The 25,583-nt window shown below is 42.9% G+C and overlaps 1 protein-coding gene across 6 annotated transcripts in view; it reads right to left on the bottom strand.

Moving 5' to 3' along the window:
- The window catches only part of SCN8A (sodium voltage-gated channel alpha subunit 8), a 146,034-nt gene that overhangs the window by 31,011 nt on the left and 89,440 nt on the right, over positions 1-25,583 (bottom strand). For 5 of the 6 annotated variants that reach the window (XM_025403196.1, XM_025403195.1, XM_025403199.1 and 2 more), the window contains 7 exons: positions 19,007-19,180; positions 15,658-16,014; positions 12,356-12,826; positions 11,706-11,823; positions 11,010-11,164; positions 8,058-8,231; positions 1,645-1,767 (listed from right to left, as the gene is read on the bottom strand). In XM_025403196.1, coding sequence (XP_025258981.1) covers positions 1,645-1,767; positions 8,058-8,231; positions 11,010-11,164; positions 11,706-11,823; positions 12,356-12,826; positions 15,658-16,014; positions 19,007-19,180 — 1,572 coding nt within the window. The remainder of the gene's footprint in view (positions 1-1,644; positions 1,768-8,057; positions 8,232-11,009; positions 11,165-11,705; positions 11,824-12,355; positions 12,827-15,657; positions 16,015-19,006; positions 19,181-25,583) is intronic. The other variant, XM_025403197.1, reaches the window with a different exon arrangement.

The raw sequence follows: 25,583 nt of genomic DNA, 5'->3' as shown, positions 1-25,583 counted from the left end.
TAACTAGCTCTGGAAAAGGTGCAAAGGGGGAGGGAGCAGAGACGAGCATTTTAACCACATGTTCAATCCCACCGTGGCTGTCTAAACCACTGAATCTTGTGTAATAAACTCTCTTCCTAAATTTAGCCTAAGCATAGCAATGACCTTACTGCACACATGCTAAAACCTCTCTTATCTGTGGGACAAAGTCTTAAAATTCCAAGTTTTTAAAAAAATTAAAATAAATTTACACTACTGTGGAACTGCCCTTCCTGCAGATGGTTTCAGGAGAGTTGCAGAAAGCTTACATTTAGTAAACCAAACTGTGACTGTGCTACAGAAGAAACATGAATTTGTTACAAAAAGCATTTGTCTGGATAAATTAGCATAATAAAATTCCCAAGTCCCAATTAAGTTTTCATCTTCCTATATAACTGTGGGTGGCTTCATGGAAGAACAGCCAGGGGTCACAGATGAGGAATGAATGAAGCAGCACTGTCCTGGTATCTAGTTTTTCCAATCGGTCTTGCTTCATGTAGACTATTGCAACAGTTTAATTTTTATTCCTACATTCTGACGTTTGCACATTTAAAAATATATCCTCTGGTTTGCTCTCCTGCATGTATTCAACATCTGAATTGAAGCGAGTTTTCTTGGTCTCGTTAAGTATAACAGACCTCTCTCTGATCACCACAGGACAACTATTACCACCAAAGCTAGTTGCCCCTTTGATTTTAAGAAATTGACTTTTTTTTTTGTGTGTGTGTGTGTGTGTGTGCGCGCGCGCACGTGCACGCATGCACACGCACAACTATTTAAACCAAGAGACAAGGAAATGGCACCAAGAAGGTACCCTGTTTCTAAGTTGGCAGGGTGACAACACCTTGTATTGTTTTGGGTGGAGTATCACCAAAGCAGGAATAGGAGGTATCAAGAAATTTCAGGAGAACTAGCTGATATTCAATCATCTAGCATCATACCTGGTTGTCATTTTGACAGTGTTAGGGGACCATACAGCATGGGCAGAGGGGTTGGGGGTGAGGAAAAAAGCTTTGCTATCAGACAGAGGCTGCCAGTCCGTATGGGACTGGGCTGAGAACAACAAGGTGCAATAAGAGGAATCCAAATAGAAAGAAAAGCATTTCTTCTCCCAGGGCCATGCCAAATTCTGCTCCATTCCCAATTCCGGGCCTGCCATCATGTCTTCAAGCCCATTCTCAGCTGCTTTCTCAGTGACCTCAAGGCCACAGTCCCCACCTGGCTGATGCCCCTACACAGCACTCTCCCTGCCTGAAGCCTGTGCTTTTCAGTGGGTCTGTGGGTTACAATTCCCCTTCTTTGCACCTGGTGATTCTCCCTATTAAATCAACAGCCCAGAAAGCCGCCCCAAGTGCTACAGGTAAGCCAGGCCAAATGAGAATAGCCAATGTTAACATGTTCTGCGATGGCATGTTGTTGGGGGTGGGGCCAATATTAATGTGATGAGGCAGCTTAACGCAATTCCCCTTTGCACGGGGCAGGTGTGGGGGAGAGAGTGGAGGATCAAATCAGCAGCTGCATCACAGAATTTGTGTTTGAATGATCTTTCCACCATGTGATCAGTTCTAGCATGCTTAAACAGTTTCCACTGGCATGCAGAAGGATCAGCTGCTCTTAGTATCTTACCCTCATCCCTTCAAATCGTGATAAGGCTCTTAAGGGTCTCAAAGCTCTTAGGGTCCTAAGGGACTTTATGGCACCTAGTTCCGAGTAGCCCAGGGCATTAGCTATAAGGCTGACTAAAGAGACCTACACAGAAACAGAAGAGAAAAACAAAAACAAAAAAGGTAACAAAAAAATAAACAAATAAAAGAAAAAAAAAAAAAAGAAAAGAAAACAGAGGTTCCAGAGTGTTAGAATAAAGCCCCTAGCACTGAAGACACAGATTGGGCCCCCCAGGTAGAGGAAGTGGGTAACATCAGCTGCCTATTTCAACTTGACTCAAACGACCTGGAAGGAAAGGTGGTTGAGAGGCAGAAGAAAAAACAAGAGGGAAGAGAAAATTGAGAAGGCGGTAGAACATACACACAATTTGGAAAAGGGGAGAGGCTGACGGGAGAGGGAGAGAGTGAGGAAGTTCCACTGGAAGGAGAGGAGCCTGAACAGACAAGAGCCTTACCCTCGCCCTTTACAGTCTCTGCAGGTCCCAGAAGTCCCCATTAAATTAAGCCAGACAAATTTAATGGTACCTATGGAAAAGAATACAGATAAATACACATACTCCACACAAGCTGCCCCCTCCTCAGCTCATTCACCATTGGCTTTCCAACAGGGACAAGCTCTCTTACTCCTGGTTGACAAAAAACCATTTGTTTGAGAATCTTATGCATCATGACATTAAGAACAATGAAAACGTTCAATAAGTACCATGGCTGACTTTGCAGTTCCCAAGAAGAATTGTGCTCCATGAGAACTCACTTAAGTGAGTTGTATCTCTATCTTTTAAACATATCCTTCTATCTCTCACTTTTAACTATGATAATCCTTTTGACTTTCAACTATAACCAGGACCCCTCCATGGCCACAAGAACTTGGGTGAGTCTGGACAAATGAACCCATACTTTTCCTTATAATTCTCATTCTTTCCTTCCAGAACAGTCCAAAATGAATTATCCTCAGGTCTGTCATTTCCATGTCAATCTTCTATAACTCTTATCATTAGAATAACAGCTAGAAGAATTGGAAAAAAAATTAATTTGATAGATGAGGAAATTGAGACCTGTACACAAGAATTTGCCCAGGGTTACACTGGCAGTTGTGGAACCAAGATTAAAGACCTCCACTGCCTGACTCCCAGGCCAATGCTTTTTCTTCCACAGACAGGTCACGTCCCCAGTGGGCAGATTACATGACAACATTCCAACAGGCCTATCTGGACAATCCAGACTTGAATATGTTGCCGTACCAGGGGGAAGAAGCCTGCAGACCTCCAGGCCTAGACATGTGGTCACTTTCCTGCTCTGCCAGAGGCAAACTTACCTTATTCTACCAGAGCTCTCAGAGCAGTTACCACGATGCTTCCTCAACACCATGCTAACTGCATTTATGCCTGCCTGGGCCTGAGCTGAGAGTTACAGAATTCTTCAGGGGAGAACAGATCTAAAAATACCTTTAGTTAGTCAGACTCCAGAATGCTTGGGTTCTGGGTTTCTACTTTTTTTTTTTTTTTTTTTTTTTTTGAGACAAAGTCTCACTCTGTTGTCCAGGCTGGAGAACAAAGGCGCAATCTTGGCTCACCGCAACCTTCACTTCCTGGGTTCAAGCAATTCTCCCTGCCTCAGCCTCCTGGGTGAGTAGCTAGGATTACAGGCACGTGCCACCATGCCCAGCTAATTTTGTATTTTTAGTAGAGACGGGCTTTCACTGTGTTGGCCAGGCTGGTCTCAAACTCCTGACCTCAGGTGATTTGCCTGCCTTGGCCTCTCAAAGTGCTGGGATTACAGGCTTAAGCCACCATGCCTGGCTGGGTTCTGGGTTTCTTACAACACAAATTCTAGGATAGGTTAAGATATTTCCATCAACAGCTCTTAAATTCTTCCTACTGGGAAGTGGTGGTTGCAGATCAGCTTAGCTTACTTAAATTGATGATACTTTAAAGAAAATTTAGAGAGGAAAAAAGAAACAATCTACAACTTAGTTTCATTTGCTGCTTTTTATCTTTATCCTAGGGCTTTAATTATTTGATCCTGTGTCTGTGAATTGCACACACACAATTTTAAAAAAAATGAAGACATGTATAATTAAGCAGCATGACTGGCAGGGGATAGAAGTGGAAGGTGAATGACCTAGCAAGGGTCAGGATGAGCAGGTTTAAAGGTTTCCATTTAAAACAGGTATGGCCGGGCGTTGTGGCGGAGGTGGGTGGATCACGTGAGATCAGAAGTTCGAGACTAGCCTGGCCAACATGGTGAAACGCGGTCTCTGCTAAAAATACAAGAAGAAATTAGCTGGATGTGGTGGTGCATGCCTATAATCCCAGCTGCTTGGGAGGATGAGGCAGGAGAATTGCTTGAACCCGGGAGGCAGAGGTTGCAGTGAGCGGAGATGGTGCCATTGCACTCCAACCTGAGCGACAAGTGAGAAACTCCATCTCAATAAATAAATAAATAAATAAATAAATAATAAAATAAAAAGGGGTATGAACCTTGATCTATGCATGTGCTCATAATCCACCAGTGTAGGTATCTTCTCTGAAGCCCTAGGCAGTGTCCAAAGCAAATCTGGAAGTAAATGTTGCCCTATTAGGCTACCCTAATTTTCTTGGAAAGGCAGATGGTCCAGAGTTCAACGTCTGCCTAAACTATGGGCCACAAAAGCCCTATCTAGAACATAGTAGCACCAACCAATCCCTTTCTCTCTATCCATCCATCATTATCAATAAGAATTTATACGGAGGTGTATACTTCCCTATTATTACCAAGTACAGCCAACTCTTAAATCCAAAAGAACTGAAAGTTGCCAGATTCTTCATGAAGTCTTAACAGGTATACCTGAAGAGAAGCTATTCTTTCTCAACCAAGTACCTGGGCTCAACAGTCCCCTGGGTCAGCTTCATCTTACGAAACTGTCAGGTAAAGATTGCAAGAAACTAAGCTTTGAGTGGCTATAGGCACCATATAATGTAAGAAGATCCCAGCTCTTCAGGGTGGGTGACTTATCTGCTAACAAATAGGCCCACAGTGTGGAGAATGAAGGAGGAGGTCTAAAGGCCAATTCAGTGGCTGGCTCTAAACGTTGCTGAGAGATAAGCTGTTACTCAGCTGATTAATTTGGCTCAGGACAGGATCAATAAGGGTCTTATCTGGGTTATTCTTTAGCAGTCGAGGGCTCTCTTATAATCCTTTGAGTCTCTGTTAAGCCCTTCCTGGAGATAATCCTAACATTGCTTAAAGTATTCTTTAAGGAAAGAATCAAACCTAAAAAACAAACAAACAAACAAACAAAGGAATTGAGGAGACATCAAATTCAGGGCATGAAGCTGGGCGCCATGGCATGTGTCTGCAGTCCTACCTACTCAGGAGGCTGAGGTGGGAAGGCTGCTTGAGCCCAGGACTTTGAGGCTGCAGTGAGCCATGACTGTGCCACTGTACTCCAGCCTGGGCAGCAGGGTGAGACCTACCTAAAAACATTAAAAAATAAAAAATAAATTCAGGGCATCTATGGTTGCAGACTGGAAAAAAAGGGGGAAAGACATTAGGTGACTTCCAAAATGATGTGAATATTTTCAAATGGAGAATGGTTTCAGCAGTCTGAATTCAGGATGAGGCAAGTGGTCTCCGCAAGTCCCCATCTCTGGAACTGACAGGCTTGCTGATCTCCATATACAGTGGGATAAACGTCCTGGGGAAAAGATGCCAAAATTCTTTTACAGGACACAATCTCCAATGCAGCCAAGGAGCTGAGCAAAACAGAATGTTTTCCTTGTTTGAGAACTTGTATGGCTTATAAATAAAACAAATTAACCTTGAAGTCATCTGGATAATCCCATGACTCTGAAAAGTACTTACAGCTTTAAGGGGCAACAAGGAAGAACAAAAATCAATTAGGGAAACAAGTGCGATGAGTAACAGACTCAGACATCAAGTCACCAGTGGATGGTGCTAAGTTAGAACCTAACCTGCTGAATGTTCTAAAATGCCAAAGAAACCAGACACTTTACTCAAATGGACACCAAAAAGTCCAGCAGTTCCAGCTGTTCAGGTGACAGGCCAAGACTAATTGCCCCTCCACAACTCAAAAGTGGCAGCGATTGAAGCCACTGTGATGGCCTGGGAATGTCCCCCCACCTAGCATAAGCCTGGAATTAGGCCATAGTTGCTGTGGAAGCTAGTGTAAGCTCCCCAGGGGCTGGGAACATGCTTGCAACAGGGATAACCTCTGCTTCTCCTTATTGCTTCTGGAGCAATTCTACACAGATAATGGCATTCGACTATATTATTTACTAATAACTGGCACAGAGGTCTTCACAGGAGCCAGTTGGATACCACAGTAATGTAATGATCAAGCAACCCCCAAAAGCTAGAGGGCTTATGAATTAGTATCAGTTGACTGCATGCCTGTCCTATGCTCTTTACCCCCTTCTACCTCATATAAAGTCATAAAAATGTTTGTGAAATAAATGCTGGCTGGGCACAGTGGCTCATGTCTGTAAACCCAACACTTTGGGAGGCCAAGGAGTTCGAGACCAGCCTGGGCAACATGGTGAAACTCCATCTCTACCCAAGACACAAAAATTAGCCAGGCATGGTGGTGTGTGCCTATAGCCCCAGCTACTCGAGAGGCTGAGGTGCGAGGATTGTGTGAGCCCAGGAGGCAGAGGCTGCAGTGAGCAGAGATGGTGCCACTGCACTCAAGGCTGGTGACAGAGTAAGACCTCATCTCAAAAAATAAATGCTAATGTGCAGGACTGTTAGTGCTTTAGCAGCTTATTTGTTTAGCAGGGGCATGTGGGATACCTGATCAATATCCTCAAATTCTAGGTAGCTCACCCTAGGGAAAAGAGGAAGAACATGTTCTGGTGAGGGTGGGTCATGGTGGGGAAGCTCTGTTTCAAATCACAGCCTCCCCAGGCAGCTGGGAGTACCAGTTTGAGTTCAGGTGTCCCACCTGACGCTAGGTAGTCCTGAGGAGCTATTGTGAAATGAAGACTCTACGGCACTTCCTCTTTCTCTAGAAAGAGAACTGGCCCAGTCTCACTTTGGCTCTCTGGGTCTTATCTCAAGCCCATTCTTTAAGCCTTAGAGCTCCAGCTTTCTGTCTGTGGGAGGTACAGGTCCTTCCACCACAGGATGGTATCAACAGTTGCTGGAGGGAGTGCTAACATCTCTTGCTGCGAGGGTCTCACACTGGTACCTTCTAGGGTTGGGCTCCTCACCTCATTTAGGCATTTCCCAAAGGCAGGCTTTTTGAAATGGGGATGCAACTGAGGGCACAGTGACAGTTCTGGGAAGGGGGTCATCAACCATGGAAATTGCAAACAATGTATTGGAAAAGAAATGCATTTATAGAGCAGAAATCATTACTGGCTCAGTGCTGGGTGCCTGCCATTGGAGAGATTTCTATGCTGCTCTATCCTGGATCTCAGAGGTACTCTACAGGTAGTTCACCATGCAGCCAATGAAACCTGCATTCTACATGACCAGTCTAGCCTCCACCACTCTACTTTCTTGGCACTTAACAGCCCTCAGAGGGGGCTAAATTTTCCACAGGCCTTGGTCCTACAAATCCCATTCATCCTTTCTTTAAAATGCTGATTTGGCGGAAAGAAAGAAGCTTTAGTTATTATACAGAATAAGAGAATAGTCATCATCCTTAGTAAAGCTGACAAGGGACAAGTGATGGTGGGGTGAGAAAGAATTAGAGAGGATGTTGCTTCCAACCTGGAAAAAACACAGGAGGTCATGGCCAGCAAACCTCGGAGATGGTCTTGGAACCTGGAGGAAAAAAGGATTTCTCAAGTTTCATGATCACTGTAGAATGGCAACGTGTGGGAAGAAGGGGGGACTTTATTTCAGTGTGAACTCCCCTCACCTAATAAACTGACTTGTTTGGATGAGTCTGGTATCAAGACTTGAGTTGGATGGATGTGTTCATGGGAATGGTCAGCAGGAGAGACCACAGAGATCCCACTACCACCTTTGTCCCAGCAGCCCCCATCTCATTCTCTCACCCCTTCTCCCAGCCACAAAAAGAGGATATCCTGTTGGCCTGGGGCAAGAACTTCCTGTCCCCAGTCTAATAACAAGGGCCTTTGAGATCTGTGATTCCACTTCTCACTCCTAATCTCTGAATCTAAGTTAAGCCAAACCCACCAGACTAAAGAGTTGGTTGGTTAGTCCTCCTGGAGCAAATGCAGGGACTTCAGAGTGCCCCTTCCTAAAACGAAGATCTGAGTGCAAGGGAACTTTACCCACACCTACATCTACACCTTGACCTATAACCTGGGCCCAGGGCAGCTACTGCCCTTAGAAAAAGAAAGACCCCTCTCTGTTTCTGTGTTCCTGCTGAAAGGGGTGGGAAACAGAAAGCAAGACACCTACAGCCACGATGAGGAAGTCCAGCCAACACCAGGCATTGGTGAAGAACTTGACGAAGCCATAGGCTGTCCACTTGAGCAACATCTCCAGGATGAAGATATAGGTGAAGACTTTGTCAGCGTATTCCAGGATGGTGCGGATAGTCTTTCTCTGCTCAATGTAGATGTCCTCGAAGGCCTAAAAGAGAGGCAGCAGCTGCCTATGATAGTGCCTAAAGGCAAGCAGGCCACAGGGAGCACTGCTGTCCTCAAGGAGCCCTCCTACATGGGCTGGCCTATCATCAGCTCCCTGTCTCCTTAGCTTTACTCCCCCACTACACAGGCTTTTTATTTTTTAACAGCTTTATTGAGATATAATCCACACATCATAAAATTCAGCCATTTAAAACAGCTTTTAGTATATTCAGGGTTGTGCATCTATCACCACAATCAATTTTAGAACATGTTCATTACCTCTAAAAGAATCCCCATACCCTTTAGCAATCACCCCCTAAACCCCCAACCCCCTAGCCCTAGGCAATGACTCACCTACTTTCTCTCTCTAGATTTTCCTTCTTATGGCTGAGTAATAGTCCAATATATGGATATACCACATTCTGTTTATCCTTCATCAGTTGATGGACGTGTGTGTTGTTTCTATTGTGAACAATGCTGCTGTGAACATCTGTGTATGGGTTTTTATGTAGACATGTTTTCATTCTCTAGGGCATATGCTCAGGAATGGAATTGCTGAGTCATATGGTAACTGTTTAATTTTTTGAGGAACTGCCAAACTGTTTTCCAAAGTTGGTTGCATCATTTCACATTCCTACCAGAAGCATATGAGTGTTTCAATTTCTCCCCATCCTCACCAACAGTATATATAAAAGACATGATAAAATCTTTCCTCCTTTTAGTCCCTTGACACCACAGTATGGGTGGAGGGTCATATGGGTGGGAGACACTTAGGTGAAGAAAATCTTAGCACTACTTTATTTGGCATTCATGAGTGGGATAATCCCTTATATGGTGGTGTGAGCATTCCCATCTGCAGAGTGATGGACTACACAGGTGAGGTGCCAAGAGGAGGGAATTCCTAAAGCATGGGAAAACCTGTGAAGGTGGGGAGGAAGTCCTCTGTGATACAACGGGAGGTGCCTGCTCTGAACAGCTCCAGAAGGAAGAACAGAATTGGGCTGTCTGCAGCCTCACCTTCCAAACTGGAGGCACATGGATATCAGGAGCTCCACTTTCATCAACGGGCAGTGGGACAGGGGTTATGGGTTCCACAGTCCTACTCAGGGTCTTGGTGCAAATAAATCCCCTTTGCTCAATCAAAAAGGCAACAGCTTCCATGTCAGGTTTCCCCTTAACCCCATCTGTTAGGAATCCCTTCTATAATCCAAGGTATGTGAGATGCCCAAGACAGATCTCATGTCACTGAGGGCCCTAATCCCCACCCTCTTTAGTCCCATCATAACCACGTTCTAGTTTCTTCTTGGATATTTTAGCAGTGGCTTCACTTTGTTATTCTTAAATATCATGCCTACTGTTACACAGGATCTGTACGTACTGAACCAAATATCCTTTGCCTAATCATTACGACAAATAAAAATTGTCAAAGGTGAGCAGTAAAGAACATTCAAAACCTTTGGTTCACTACTGCTTTATTCTTTTTTGTAGAGATGGGGAAGAGAAGAACCAAATGATGGGTCATACTGTTTAGATTTTTGTTTACTAGACTTGAAGAATAACAATACCAACAATAAAAAAACACATTTCTCCAATCACTTGGCTTAGTCTGATCCTCTCTTTTCTCAAGGGCAGAGACTATGCTGTCATCTTGGGTGCCTCTGCGGCACCTCAGGAAGTGTTGTGTGAATGCTCATTGATGCAACAAATGGCCCAGGCGCAGGCGGGGCGGTCTGGCTCCCCTTCTCTCAGATCTCAGATCAGTGGCTACCAAGCCATCTTTTTTGCCTCCTACTTTAATCCTGACACCTTCCTGTGTAAACCTTCCCCTCGCTTCCCATGATCCTTTTCATGAAAGCTGTCTTCTTCACCTTGGGCTTGTCTTTAATACACACTGCTGCCTCTCTCAGCTTTTATTCTCCTGCCTCACAAGTCAGTGAAACTTCCCAAGTCACTGTCAAAATCTTTAACACTGAATTTGGGGACTCTCCCTTGTTATGTTTTTTTTTTTTTTTTTTTTTTTTGCTTCCAGATTAAGCTTTGATTCCACACCTACATGAATGTGCCCATCTTCTTTAAATATACTTCAGCATTATGCATTCTTCACCTTTCCCTTAAGGAAAGGAAAGTGTGTACTGTCTCTAGTCCCTGCTGTCCTCAAGACTATTCAACCAGCAAGCAACTCCCTCACACCACACCCTGTCCAGGTGTCCTCAGTTATAACCCAGCTAAAAATAAAAGCAAATGCCAAGATAATTAGTCTCAGCAGTGGAGGAGCCTGTGTGTTAAGGGCCTTGTATGTTTCACTGATTAATAAGCACTTAGGACAATGTGAATATAAATAACCTTTGTACCAGAGATCTGACTCTAAACATTTGCTAATGTCACGGGTTCTCTATATCCAGTAGGCTGTGAAGGGACAGTGAGCGGAGGAATACCACCTCCCTCCCATCCTGGGTAACTGAAAAGCAAAGAACAAGAGATTTGGGGTATTAGGTAAGAGAGGGAAGTTCATTTTAGGGGCTGCTAAAGATGGGTAAACCAGGCAGTGGGGACACATGAGAGGGATAGTGCTAAGTCTACAGAGGATCAGGACATGAACAGGTATGGATTCTAATCCCACAGGCTCAAAGTAGCAGCCCAAAGCACCTTAACAGATCATTATTCTTGGGACCACAGCCAATCTGTTTTCAGAGCCACTGGGCTTGGGCCTCAGCCTTTTCCCACTGGCTTCTCTACACCCTTCCCCAGCCAATCCCTCCTCACACTCTCCCCTGGACCTTACCAGGGCACCACTGCTCAGCAGAATCATGAAGATGATGAAGGTCTCAAACCAGTTGTGCTCCACGATGAGGAAGCAGGTTTTCCGCAGGATCCACCAAGACTTGCCCAGCCCTTCCTCAATGTTGACCTGGCAGCACTTGAACCGCTGGACACAACCTGGCACCAGCGGGAGAGGCAGGTCAGACCGTGGAAACGTGCCCCGCCCAGACCTGCCCTCTCCCCCATCTCCCAGGCCCTGCCAGGTGCTGCCCCACCACACAGCCAGGAGGACAGTGGCTGAATCAGAATGCCTGATTCAGAAATGGAGAGGGTGGCAGGGCTGAGGCTATGCTGCAAAGGCTAACAGGGCAAGGCCCTCTGGAGTCAAGAAGATGTCCTACAAAGAAGCAGTGAGAGGGAGGAGAAAAGGGTAGTCAGGAGGCAGGCACAGCCATGACAGAACAGGTCGTACGAAAGGAAGTTTTTGGGCTGATGCCAAGAGAAAATGGACAATGAAAAGTGAGAATAGAAACTTGTTATATACTTGTCAGATACAAATAGGGGAAATAATCTAAGTTTCCTTCAAAATGGTGGGGTGGAGAGCAAAGTTCTTGAAGATAGCCACTGAGCTGCCCCTCGCCCACCACTAGCCCCGGCAGAGCTGTGTCTGTGAGCAACACAAGTGTCCCAAGCTCATCCCCTTCTCGCCCCCTTTCACCTTCTGTGAAGCAGGCGTCTGGATCCAAGTATTCCTCAGGCTGTTCCACAGGGACCTCTTCTACTTCTGGTTTGATATCAATGGTGCTTCCTTCAGAGGAGCTGGTGTCATCTAGTTTCTAGACATGCAAGGAAAAGGGACATCAGGCAGCTCTGCGGCAACATGCCCGCTCCACACTGAGAACTCTGCCTCTGGTGGGGATGAGGCGCCAGTTCTGACTCTTCTCTAGAATTCTTACTACAACTTGCGATAAGCAAACCATATCCATGGGCCCTCAAAACTTCTTTCCAGATGGGATATAACATCAAAACCTACTCACGGCAGACAATGACCCACCCAAAGCTAAACGCGGCTATAGGTTGGTTTCAGGGCTATAACTAAGATGAATGGCAGGGAAGTACTCAAGGGATTATTCCAGCCTCTGACCCGGATGATCCAGAAGTGACAGAGGTGGGTCCAGGATCATCTTAGGATTCCACTTCATCTAGGAAAGGCCTAGAATGATACTGGGAGGGTGGAATTAGTTTTCCACGTAAGTTGGTTATTCCAGAATCTCTCTACCAAGCCCATAGCTGAAACAATCCCCAAGGCTGACAGCACCCTGTTTGTTCTCACACAGGATGAAGGCTGTTTCTAGGCTGGGACCTTACATCTTTGCTGCCTTCAGGATCCGATTCGCTGCTAACATCCTCTGTGTTGAGGTTCTCAAAGTCAGACTCCCCCACAGCAATGGGTACCCGCACAGTCAAGTTGGGGTTGTTGATGAAGGACATATGGTCTTCATCAATGATGTACTTCTCCACGCTGCTGCCGATGCCACTGGTTGTGCCATTGCCATTCTTCTGGAAGTCGCCATTCCGGTGGATGTCTGCACCGGTGTGATTGGCGATGCAGTTGGCCTTCTTTTCATACAACTCATCCAGAGGCTTCACCTCATCGGCCTCACGCTGCTTAAAGTGGGCCTGCATGAAGGCATGCACCTTTAGTTTGGTCCAGGCCACACCCTTCTTGATACGGATCACTGAGATCTGGAGGTTGTTCATTTCCCCATCATCATCTGTGGCAGCCAGGTTGTCTGCACTGAAGGAGCTCAGGAGCAAGGCCAGAAATAGGTTCAGCACCTATGCCAGTAGCATTGGAAAAAAAGAACAAATGTAGAAAAGTTATCCACCAAACTCAGGGTTGCAAACTGGAAGCCAACGGACTTCACTGACAGACTCAAAGAGGCTTTGTTGTGTTGTGTTTGGCCCACGTAGTATTTTAAATACTCATGTTACCGGGTGGGAATGTGTTTGGTTTTGGTTGTAATACAAGGAGTTTAGCACCTCTTTTCTTGGGTCTTTTATAGTTTTACATACATATATATGTACCCCAAAACATACTACTTCTCTTATAATTAGAAAAAACGAAGACTGTATCCATTTTGGAAGGAAATTTCCCCAAAATAAAAAGGTGAATATACATTATTGGGGAGGGTCGCAAAGTGCGTAGATGCCACGTATTCATGAGCAGAGTTCTTAGAGGACCCACGTCAGAAAAAAAATATTAGGCTTGAAGTGCCATCCACAACAAAATCAAGAAGGTAGGACTGAAATACACTTCATGTCATTGTATTTTAAGAACAAATTTTGTTTTCCTAACATTTACAAAAATAAAATTGCTTTAGCAAGACAGTGATGGTGACTTTTATGTTCTTCTGCATAGCCAAAGGTCAAGCCATCAGATACAAGCTTTATTTATTTTTGTTTTCATCTCCTATTTTACTACATTGAACATTAAGATTAATTAATTTATTTTTATTAAGACTTACTTTTTAGGAGTGGGAGAGGTGCTCATTTCTTGATTTATACTTGGTCCTTACTTTGTCATACTTGGGAAGAAGAGTAAGGCATACATTTTAGGAGGAGATAACAGTCATGTGCAGAGTGGGAGGGTGGAAACAATAAATGAACTATAAGTATTCAGATTATCTGCACCATTTGTAGAGTTAAAAAGGAATATGGTTGGTAAAATGGGGGTGAGTTGGAGGGGCCTTTGAAAGCCAGGCTGAAGGATCTGAGTTTTATTTAATTAGATCCACTACTGGTTCTTGAGTAAAGGAGTCACAGATGATGACAGAGATTTGAAAAAGTCATTCAGACTAACTACATACAGAGGGGAAGGGCAGAAGTTAGGAGGCTGTTACATGCATGAATTGATAAGGGTCTGGATCAGGCTACAGAAATCCCAAATCTTAGCATGCATTAGAATCTCAGGGAGTGAGGGGTGTGGATGTTTGTTAAAAATATTTCCTTAGCCTACTCTCTAAAGAGATTTGGATTCAGTAGATTTGGTGTAGAGGCTGGGATTTGGCCTTTTTTTGTGAGTGAAACTTGTGTAATTATGATGCAGGGGGTCTTGAGACTACACTTTCATAAAGTACTGAATGAATTATAAAAATACAAAGGAAGGGGCAGATCTTAGATTCTATGAAGAAAGATACCCACAAAAATACTATGAAGAAAGATGCATTTAAGACACATAAGATATTTGCTTGGAATGGAGAGAAAAGAGACAGAAAATACTCCAACGTTATAGGTTCCTAGAAACTAGATGGGCAGAGGGACTACTAAGCAAAGGGGAACCTGAAAAGTGTCATCAGGGGGTAGTGGTAACAGCTTATTTTTGTCAAGTGCTCAGGTATCTGGAGACAGCCATGGGGGGATGTCTTTGAGACAACTAAGAACAGGAGAATGAAGAAAGGGTGACAAAGTCAGGGCTTGGAAATGTTGATCATGCTACATACCAGGAAGCCAGTGTTATAGTCACTGAAGTAGTGAGAAGACTAGAGGGATTAGGACTGAGGGAAAGGTGGCTGGGAATGGAGAACAGGAGGAATTAAACATTACAGTAGCTATTTTTTTGCAGGTCAAATGGAAGAACAGAATAGCTGTAGCTGGTTCGGAGGCTGGTGAGTAGGAGTCTTTTACTGTCATGCTTCTCTATGGCAGAAAAAGGAAGAGAACTAATGTGGATGAGCGTGCAAGGGACAGATAAGCTTGTCTTCTTCCAGTCCTCTTTGCCCTACACTTGCAGGTGGGATTGGGGCCCTGATCTGTAAGATAGTTCTTTCTCAAACTTTAGTGTACATATGAGTCACACAAGGATCTTGTTAAAAATGCAGATTCTGATTCAGTAGTTCTGATCTGGGGCCTAGAATTCTGCATTTCTAACACACTCTCAAGTGATCTTGTTGCTTCTAGTCCCCAGATCACACTTTAAGAAACAAGGTGTTAAGATCTGTTGGTGACTCTTCTAAAGACAGGTAGAAGAGAGCAGGTGGACAAAACAAAGTAAAGCAATAAAGTGATTTGTCATCTATATAAATTAAACTCTAAGACAGTTTAGAGCGGTTCCTCTCAATGGAGGGCAATTTTGCCCCCTGGGGACATCTGGCAGTGTCTGAAGACATTTTTGGTTGTCACAGCTCTGAGGATGCTACTGGCATCTAGTGGGTAGATGCCAGGAGGGATGCTGCTAAATCCTACAATGCACAGGACAGTCCACAACAAAGAATCATCCAGTCCAAGATGTCAATAGCACCAAAGATGAGAAATTGTGGTTAAGAAACAAGAGGGCTTCTGTAGGTGAAAGGGCACAGACTTTGAAGTCTAGGTTCAAATACAAGCCCTATATTTATTTGGGAAAGTCACTTAATTTTGCTGAGTTTGCTTTCCTAACTCTATGAAAAGGGTTGACAAGTTGTGGGTGGGGGTCATGACTAAGTAGGCACTCTGTAAGTATCTGTCTCCTCTCCTTCATTGGTACCTTAGGGTTTCTGGGCCAAGAAAGAATAAAAATCAACAAACATGACAGGTAGTAGGAGGACTAAGCAGTAGAAGGACTTGGGCTTCTGGGCCAAGGGTAGAATATTCAAGGTGTAGAACAAAAATATCCACAAATTAGTACTAACCACCAAGTTGCCAATCACCATGACCATCATAAAGACAATGAGGCACATGGCCTGGCCTGCCACTTCCATGCAGTCCCACATGGTCTCAATCCACTCCCCGCACAACACTCGAAAGACAATGAGGAAGGAATGGAAAAAGTCATGCATGTGCCAGCGAGGGAGTTCACAGTCCTGGTTGATCTTGCAGACACACTCTTTGTAGCTTTTTCCAAAGAGCTGCATCCCCACCACGGCAAAGATGAAGACAATAATGGCCAGCACCAGTGTCAGGTTGCCCAGGGCGCCCACTGAATTTCCAATAATCTTGATTAGCATGTTCAGGGTGGGCCAGGATTTGGCCAATTTGAAGACTCGGAGCTAAGGAAAAAAAAAAACCCAAACAAAAAAATAAATGATACTCAATCAATTTTCTTACCACATGGCTAAAATAAAAACATAAAATTAGTAAGATCAGATTAAATATATTGAGCACCCTTGGAAAATTCCCAGGACTTTCTAAGAGTGTCTCAGACTAAATGGGGAGAAACTGAGACACAAATAAGGGAAAACTGATTAATTTCAGAGTAGTTGAAAAATTTGTAACTAGAAACCAGGAATACTGCCTTATTCCTTTACTTTAGATCTGAGTCAATCTGCTTTTGGAAAACCCTGAACATATGAAAACCCTGAAAACCATGAACATATCCCTTTCCTACTGATTTTCCCTTCACTTCTCACAGGACAAGTGAAAGAAAATGTGATTTGTAGGAAACCAAAAGACTAGTATGGGACAGACAGTTAAAAAAAAATCTGTCTCCTCAAAAAAGCAAACATTAAAAAATTCTAAATATCTATTTTCTTGCCAATAAATAATCAATGGTTGATTAAAAAAAAAAACCATTGTGATATGCTTGGAATAACTTGGAGGAAAAGCACAACTCTCAAACAGGGGCAGTTCCACAAACATCAGTCATCTTATGAAAAGAGCCTATACTGGCCGGCTGCAGTGGCTCATGCCTGTAATCCTAGCATTTGGGAGGCTGAGGTAGGTGGATCACTTGAGGCCAGGAGTTTGAGAACAGCCTGGCCAACATGGTGAAATGCCGTCTCTAATCAAAAATACAAAAATAGCCAGGTGTGGTGGTGCAGGCCTGTAATCCCAGCTATTCGGGAGGCTGAGGCATGAGAATCGCTTGAACCTGGGAGGTGGAGGTGGAGGTGAGGCGAGATCATGCCACTGCACTTCAACCTGGGCAGCAGAATGAGACTATGTCTAAAAAAAAAAAAAAAGAAAGAAGAGAGCCTATACTGTTATTCAAAGGACAGAAATTTTAGTACCTGTCAATCATGAAATATCTATATTCTGTAATAAATAATTACAAGATCTTGGCTAACAGCCTGTTAATTATTTTTTATTTATTTTTGAGACAGAGTCTCACTCTGTCGCCCAGGCTGGTGTGCAGTGGCGTGATCTTGGCTCACTACAACCTCCACCTCCTGGGTTCAAGTGATTCTCCTGCCTCAGCCTCCCAAGTAGCTGGGATTACAGGCATGCACCACCACGCCTGGCTAATTTTTGTATTTTTAGTAGAGATGGGGTTTTACCATGTTGGCCAGGTTGGTCTCAAACTCCTGACCTCAAGTGATGCACCTGCCTTGGCCTCCTAAAGTGCTGGGATTACAGGTGTGAGCCACCGCACCTGGCCCAGCCTGAGAATTAGAATGCATAAAGGCTATGGCAGTGTGGCCAATAAAATTATAATTATGAGATCATCATTAGATGTCATAAACTAACAAATAACTAACATAGAATGTAATAGGAATTTTGGTAGAAGGCAATATAGCACAATTTGAATTTTTTTTTTTTAATTGAAAAGTTGTCTTATCAGAGAGTTCAAGATTTATCAGGTGTTACCCTACATGCATACATCTGGGCCACTCATATTGTTTTTACCGAGTGGCTTTTAATTTAAGAATGTAAGTTCTAAGTCTACTCTCAATCCTTTCTGTTGTCACCTAGATAATAACTATTCTCAAAAAAGTCCACTGTGGACTGGATCCTAAACAAAGAGTAGTAAACAGAGGTTTCAGAAATTTGGCAGTTATTTGTGACTTGGACTGAGTGAAATCTCTGTTTTACAAGTAGTTTCACTTTTTCCAATTCTCTTTCTTAGAACTGCTGAATATTTCAGTGAAGAAACCTTAAATATTCTCAGTTGCAAGTGCTTATTTTCCCAACAGGGAGTGAAAAACCCAAGCCAATTCGAATGCCAAGGAAGCAGCAGTGGCCTCTGTCTGAGTGGGATGCCCCCATGGTAACTCAGTTTCTCAGAGGAGTTAATCAGGATATCACTTACGCTTATGTTTATGGGCAGCTGTCTTGAAGATACTATTAACTATTCTTTCAGAGTCATTGTAGTAACTTAAACACTAACTTCTTCAAATACATTAATACAAACTCCTTTTTAGCTAATGATAGGGAAAATAAAGCCAATGTTCAACAACTAATTTCAATATAATATAGATGTTCCTTGACTTATGATGGGGTTATGGCCCAATAAACCCATTGTAAGTTGAAACTGCTGTAAGTAAAAAATGCATTTAATATACGTAACCTACTGAACATCACATCTTAGCCTAGTCTGCCTTAAACATGTTCTGAACACTTACATTAGCCTACAGTTGGCCAAAATCATCTAACACAAAGCCCATTTTATAATAAATTATAGAATATCTCATGTCATTTATTGAATACTATACTGAAAGTGAAAAACGGGATGGTTGTATCGGTACTCAAAGTATGGATTCTACTGAACGTGTATTGCTTTTTTGCAGAATGTAAAGCTGAAAAATTTTAAGTTAAGCCATCATAAGTTGGGGACCATCTGTATTAAAAAACATTATTTTATTATCAGTTTTTGGAAGGGCCACCATGATAGAAGAAATGAAGAAAGTAATCTTTGAACAAGGAGAAATTCTTGCCATTTCAAGGAGATGTTCAGATTTAAAAAATAGATTCACTAGCAAACCCAAATTAGGCCTCACATTGGGCTTTGGGAGAGTTCATTTTCATCTAGTGTCTTGGGTCTTATTTTTCACTTATTATCTTAGACATCTCTTAGATTAAGCAGCATTTTCTAAAGAGCTTCTTAAAATTGATTTCTGTTTGCTTCTTGATTTTTAACAACTAACTTCTGTATCAGGTATTTTAGGAAAGTTTTCAGTATTTGAGTAGCTAAGCCAAATAACTGGAATTGGGAGTAAAATACAGCTAATATAATTTTTAAATCATCAAATTAATTTACACAGAACTCTTTCTGGTAGCTGCAAGATAGGAAATGTTAAAAGAAATTGGAGAAATATGGAATACCAATCGGAAAGATCGCAGCACTGAAAGCCCCTCCACGTCTGCTAGACTCAGTTCCATTAAACTGAGGGAGACAATAAATCCGTCAAAAATGTTCCAACCTTCTTGGAAATAATAGTAGGGATCCATGGCTATGAGCTTTAGAAACATTTCCGCTGTGAAAATTCCAGTGAAAACCTAAATGGGGGATGCGGGGGTAAGAAAAAGAAACAGTAGAAAGAGAATGATTTTATCATTATTTTTAAATACAACATGTCCAAGAAACTCAAGAGTTAACCTTAAATTCTGCATCTGAAGATATCAATACCTGGATGTCTCATGAGCACCCCACCTGATGCAGGAAAATCTTATTTTCCTCTTGAATGAAGTCCGCAGCCCCAAAGTTCCCATCTTTGTTGCCAGAACCACTCAATTTACACTGTTCAAGAGTGCAGTTGAGAAAATATGCTAAGCAATGGCAATACTACACAAGGCGACTCCTTTCAAAGGGTTAGCAGTCATTTGAATGTATATAATACTTGTGATGTTTGCTTAAAAAAATCACTTGTGTTACAATTAGATTAGAAAACTAAAGTATTAATGCTAATTTGACATTATATGTCTTACCAAACCTAGACATTTGCTGCAAGGTGTAAAAGCATACAACATTGCCAAAATGTGCAAAATACAGGAAATAATATCTATAATCTCACCACCTTGCATACAACTATCATTTTTATGTATTCTCTTTCTGGTTTTTTTTTTTTTTCAAATACACATGGATTTTGACAGAGTTGGAAAATCATAGAATACATAATATCTTGGGTCTGAGTTTTCACTGATCGTAAGTCTATCCATGTTGCTACACAGTTCTCCCAACTCTCACTCTTATTGCCTGTATAAAGTTCTACTGGCGGCTGGGCACGATGGCTCACTCCTGTATAATCCCAAAATTTCTGGTGGTCGAGGCAGGCAGGTAGCGTGAGTCCAGGAGTTTGAGACCAGCCTGGGCAATATGGTGAAAACCCGTCTCTACAAAAGATACAAAAATTAGTCGGGCGTGGTGGTGTGTGCCTGTGGTACCAGGGACTCAGGAGGCTGAGGTGAGAGAATCACTTGAGCTTGGGAGGCAGAGGTTGCAGTGAGCCAGCCTGGAGTGCAGTGGATCGTGCCACCACACTCCAGCCCAGGTGACAGAACAAGCCCTATCAAATAAATAAATAATAAATAAACAAATAATGAATAAAATTCTATTGGGTAAATACATCCTCCAAGAATGTTCCTATTGTTGGAGACGTTGGTGCTTCCTTTTGATTTTTTTCAATATGATAATCAATGATGTAATAAATGTTTTAGATTATAGCTTATTGTGTGCAAAAATGACATCTTCCCTATGTTACCTGTCTCCCATTTTTCTGCTGACAGAGTGCCTGCACTTTCTGATGCCTTCTGTATCCTGCAGGCCTCAGGAGGTGATATGCAGGATGAAAGTCAAATCCCATGAACGCCAGTTTTGACAAAACCAATTCCTTCATTCTAGGCTAACCATATAACATCAGACTCTTACTGAATATTATGTTTTTAGAGGACAGGACTTATTACAAGAGATTTAAAACTGTCATAATATATTAGTACTTGTAACTACCTGTTTACCAAGTTTCCATATGAAACAGTCTAAGGAAAACTGAAGATACAGTCCGAGGACAAAATTAAAAATAGTAAAAAATACTTAGATTATAGATGCGGTTTGGAAATATACTGAATTAATGAACAGCAATAAAAAAACAGAATGATGACTGAAATACATCAAAATGGATAAGTGGACTATAGGTTTTTGGTATTAACATGCTTTTCTGTAGTTCCTCATGTTTCTAAATTGAAGATGCAACAGTCTCAAATTGAAACAAAAATTCCACAAAGAGATCCAGTTAAGTAAAATCAAAGTTCATAGTACAAGTTAAGCATCTATAGATGGAACATCCCTCTGAGTGAGTTCAGGGAAAGCAGAGACAGCTCATCAAATCCTGACATACATTTCACCCTTTGTGTAAACCCATTGGAGGTTTCTCCAAGTAGAAATGCTAGCCTGCCTAACACACACTAAGTAGAGACTTGATTTGTTATCCCGCTGGTTCCTGGTAAACACACAGGAAGTACTCATGAACAAGCACTGGCTGATTGACCCTGGGATATCTATACTGTGGGAACTCTGGTTCCTAAGGGAAATCAACAATGAAACAGTCATGTGGTGTTGCCTATCACCAGGATGAATGATCCCAGGTATCAGGAATTGTCTGTGACAGAGGTCAGTCACCATGTTGCTTCAACACATGGCGTGTTGCCATCAGTTGGGTGTGTGTCAAAATACATCTGTAACTATTAGCTATGTGAAGGAATTGCTTTTTTAAAAATTGAGAAGAGCAGATTTAAGGTTATCCTATGATGCTCTTGTTTGCACTGTGATATGTTTCTCAAAGAGGAGAAAGGGAAGAATTACATGCAGTGTATCAGTAATTATATATAAGTGTCTGCTATGGCTTGAATGTGTCCCCCAAAGTTCATGTATTAAAACTTAATCCCCAATGCAATAGTGTTGTTCTCCCGAATGTCATCAAATATTCACTTTAGAATTTATGTTCCTATGCAGCAGTTCTCAAAGGGTAGTTGAGGATCCTTAGAGTCCCTAAGACCCTCTCAGGAGGCACATGGTCCTCTCTTTTCCAACTTCAGAAGTACCCCCCATTTGTGGTTTTGCTTTCTGCAGTTGCAGTTACCTACCATCAACTACAGTCCAAAAATATTAAATAAAAAATTCTAGAAAAACAATTCATAAATTTTAAATTGCATGCTGTTCTGTGTAGCATGATGAACTCTTGAGCTATCCTGCTCTATCCCTCCCAGGACGTGAATTATCCCTTTGTCCAGTGTATCCATGCTGTATAAACTACTTGCCCTTTAGCCACTTAGCAGCCATCTTGGTTATCAGATTCACAAAACACAGTATGGTCTTGCATTGCTTAATGACAGGGATATGTTCTGAGAAATGTGCTGTTGGCAATTTAGTCATTGTGTGAACATTACAGAATGTACTTACACAAATCTAGATCTTATATATATATTTTCATTTATATATGTATATTTTTAATATGGAAAACCAAATGTCCCAGCACCTTTACTTAACATCAATCATTTCCCCTACTTGACCTGCAAGGCCAATATCAAATGGCATATAACAAGTTTTTATATATGTTCCATTATAATCTTATGGTATCACTGTCAGACATGCAGTCTGTCATTGACCAAAATGTTGTTATGTGGTACGTGGCTATATATATACACACACACACACACACACACATATATATACACACACACACATATACATACATACGTGTGTGTGTGTGTGTGTGTGTGTGTGTGTGTGTGTATGGCTTGGTACTATCTGAGGTTTCAGGCATCCACTGGGGGCCTTGGAATGTAACCCCCTTGGATAAGAGAGGACTACTGTACTTATTTGTGTGAGGCAAGCTTTTCTTCCCATACTTTAGCTAAAATAACATATCACAATAGACTGAATGTAGAAGCAGAAAAAGAGAATCTAATTATCTTCTATTAAACCAGACATGAGGCTGGGCACAGTGGCTCACGCCTACAATCCCAGCACTTTGGAATGCCCAGGTGGGTGGATCACTTGAGGTCAGGAGTTCGAGACCAGCCTGGCCAACATGGTGAAACACTGTCTCTACTAAAAACACAAAAATTAGCCAGGCATGGTGGCGGGCAACTATAATCCCAGCTATTCGGGAGGCTGAGGCAGAAGAATCGCTTGAACCCGGGAGGCGGAGGTTGCACTGAGCTGAGATTGTGCTACTGCACTCCAGCCTGGGCGACAGAGTGAGACTCTGCCTCAAAAAACAAACAAACAAGACAGACATGAAAGAGATTTACAAAATGTTGAACGATACCATTCTTCCAGTTTTTCTTAGAAAATATAGTTTCCCCCCACCAATATGTTATTTATGTTCATGTGTAATGGGTATATTATTGTGATATTTATTTATTTATATATTTATATATTTATTTATTTTACATATGGGGTCTTGCTATGCTGTCCAGGATAGTCTTGAATTCTTGAGCTCAAGTGATCCTCCCATCTCAGCATCCTGAGTAGCTGGGATTACAGAGATGAGCTGCATGTCTGGTTAATTTTTTTATTTTTGTAGAGATGGGGTCTCAGTACGTTGCCCAGGCTAGAGAGCAATGGCTATTCATAGCCTGTGTTCCTGGAGGACTTCGGCATCAAATTCCTGGCCTCAAGCTATGCTTCTGCCTCAGCCTCCCAAGTAGCTGGGACTTACCTAGCTATATTATTGTAATTCTTTAACTACAAAATGAATGTTTAGAAATGTTCTCAGTTTTAATTTCAAATATGATAAATATCAATAGACATAGCACTTTTATTTAAGAGTATAAAGGAGTCCTGATCTCCTCAGAATATTCTATAAAACAATGGTTCTCTATTCTCTACAAAATACTCTGAATTCACAGTCATCGTATCTTTCTAGTTGGGGTTTTGTTGTGTTTTGCTTTTTTGAGATAGAGTCTTGCTCTGTCGCCCAGGCTGGAGTGTAGTGACATGATCACAGCTCACTGCAGCTTTGAAATTCTAGGCTTGGCCAGGTGCAGCGGCTCACACCTGTAATCCCAGCACTTTGGGAGGCCGAGGAGGGCAGATCACGAGGTCAGGAGATTGAGACCATCCTGGCTAACACAGTGAAACCCCGTCTCTACTAAAAATACAAAAAAATTAGCTGGGCGTGGTGGCGGGCGCCTGTAGTCCCAGCTACTCGGGAGGCTGAGGCAGGAGAATGGCGTGAATCCGGGAGGCAGAGCTTGCAGGCTTGCAGTGAGCCGAGATCACGCCACTGCACTCCAGCCTGGGTGACAGAGCAAGACTCTGTCTCAAAAAAAAAAAAAAAAAAAAAAAAAAGAAAAGAAAAGAAATTCTAGGCTCAAGTTATCCTCTCACCTTGGCCTCCCAAAGAGCTGGGATGACAGGCATGAGCCATGCCTAGTGTAGTTTGGACAAGCCTGTCGTCATAGGCCTGATAACTTGTAAAGCCAGGTCACCAAGTAAAGCCTGTATAGGGGTATAAGATTGGGGTATATTTCACTCGGGGGTCACTGTGGGGTTTGGGAAGGGTCTGGGGAGAAGTCACACACCTTCTTCAGCCCTAATTGCTTATGCAGATAAAATTTAGGCTTATTTGAAAGTGACGAGCCTCTGGCATGCTCCTCTCTTTATGCTCGGAAAAGCGCTTGTCAGCTCCTGTTCTGTAGTAGATCCTTGCCCAAAGTTAGTCAAATTCAATTTGATTAAAAGTTCTATGTGTACCGCAATGGAGACATGAAAAAAAAAATGTGACCATGAAAAATAATGGTTCCTTAGGAACTCAGTCACCAGAATGTAAGTAACTCATCCTGGTTTGCCACTTTTCACACTGAAAATCCTGCATCCTGCATCTCCAGTTAGGGTAATCAACTCGTACCTGTAGACAAGGACTGTCCAGTTTTAAAACTGCAAGAGCTTCCTCAGGCCTCTGCAAATTAAGGTGGTTGGTTACCCAACCAGGAGGGGACAGAACAATAACTAAAAATCATGTGATAAGTATTCAAAAAGAAGTATCCATATGGGGCTATAGAAGCACAGATGAAAGAAAAATCAAAATCTGAAAAGAATTCCTTTTAGCTGAAAATCTAGGTAACCTATAATTAAGAAATGATAACATTCATTTATGTTTGGTGAAGGAGGAAAATAACTTTTGCTTTTTTTCTTTTGCTTAGAATCTGAGAACTTAAACTTACATGTTAGATTAAGCCCTAGCTCTTCTTTCCATCCCCCTCCCTCTGAACCACTCAGTCCTGAAGGCTGTAGGTGGGTATGCAGGTAGAGGGAGGCTGACGCCTAGTGCTGGAGCCCCAGGAAGCCCCCCAGCCCAGCAAAGAGAGTCAGACATGGAGGGGAGCGAGGAGGTCCATGCAGGGGAGCAGCCTGGCATGGACTGTCAGAGCCTGTGGGCCAAGGAGAGGCATCCGCTTTGGGCGACAGTCCAGGATGGGCAGTTGGAAGTGGTATGAGGAGTGGCTACCCCACACAGGTGTTGAGGCCCAAGTGGGACGGGGGACGTCCACACTTGAGGGGGAGGGGGACTTGGCAGAGAGAGTCAGAGCTTAAGCAAGGTAAAGACAGCATCTCCAGGACAAGATTCCGGAGTGGGCTGAGGAGGGACTCCCCGCAGGGGAAGACTCACAAGGGGTGCCAGAGCCAGGTGAATGGAGGAAGGACTCACGTAGGGGAAGGCCTGATGTAGGGTGTCAGATCCTGAGTGGGGTGAGGCAAGTGTCTAAACAGGGAAGTGGACAGTGAGGGTGTGGAGCTCATCAGGGTGAGGAGGGTGTTGCCTAGTTTGGGATAAAGCCACTGAACCAGGTGAGAACTTCCAAGAGTGTTCACATAGACAGGTGGCAGTCTGAGCAGGGTGAGGAGGGGTGGCCTGGTGAGGGGTGTTAAAGTCTGTGCAGGATAAACACAGCTTCTACC

The sequence above is a fragment of the Theropithecus gelada genome, chromosome 11 (assembly GCF_003255815.1).
Source record: "Theropithecus gelada isolate Dixy chromosome 11, Tgel_1.0, whole genome shotgun sequence".
NCBI classification, from domain to species: Eukaryota; Metazoa; Chordata; class Mammalia; order Primates; family Cercopithecidae; genus Theropithecus; species Theropithecus gelada.
This window is presented reverse-complemented; position numbering and strand designations above follow the sequence as displayed.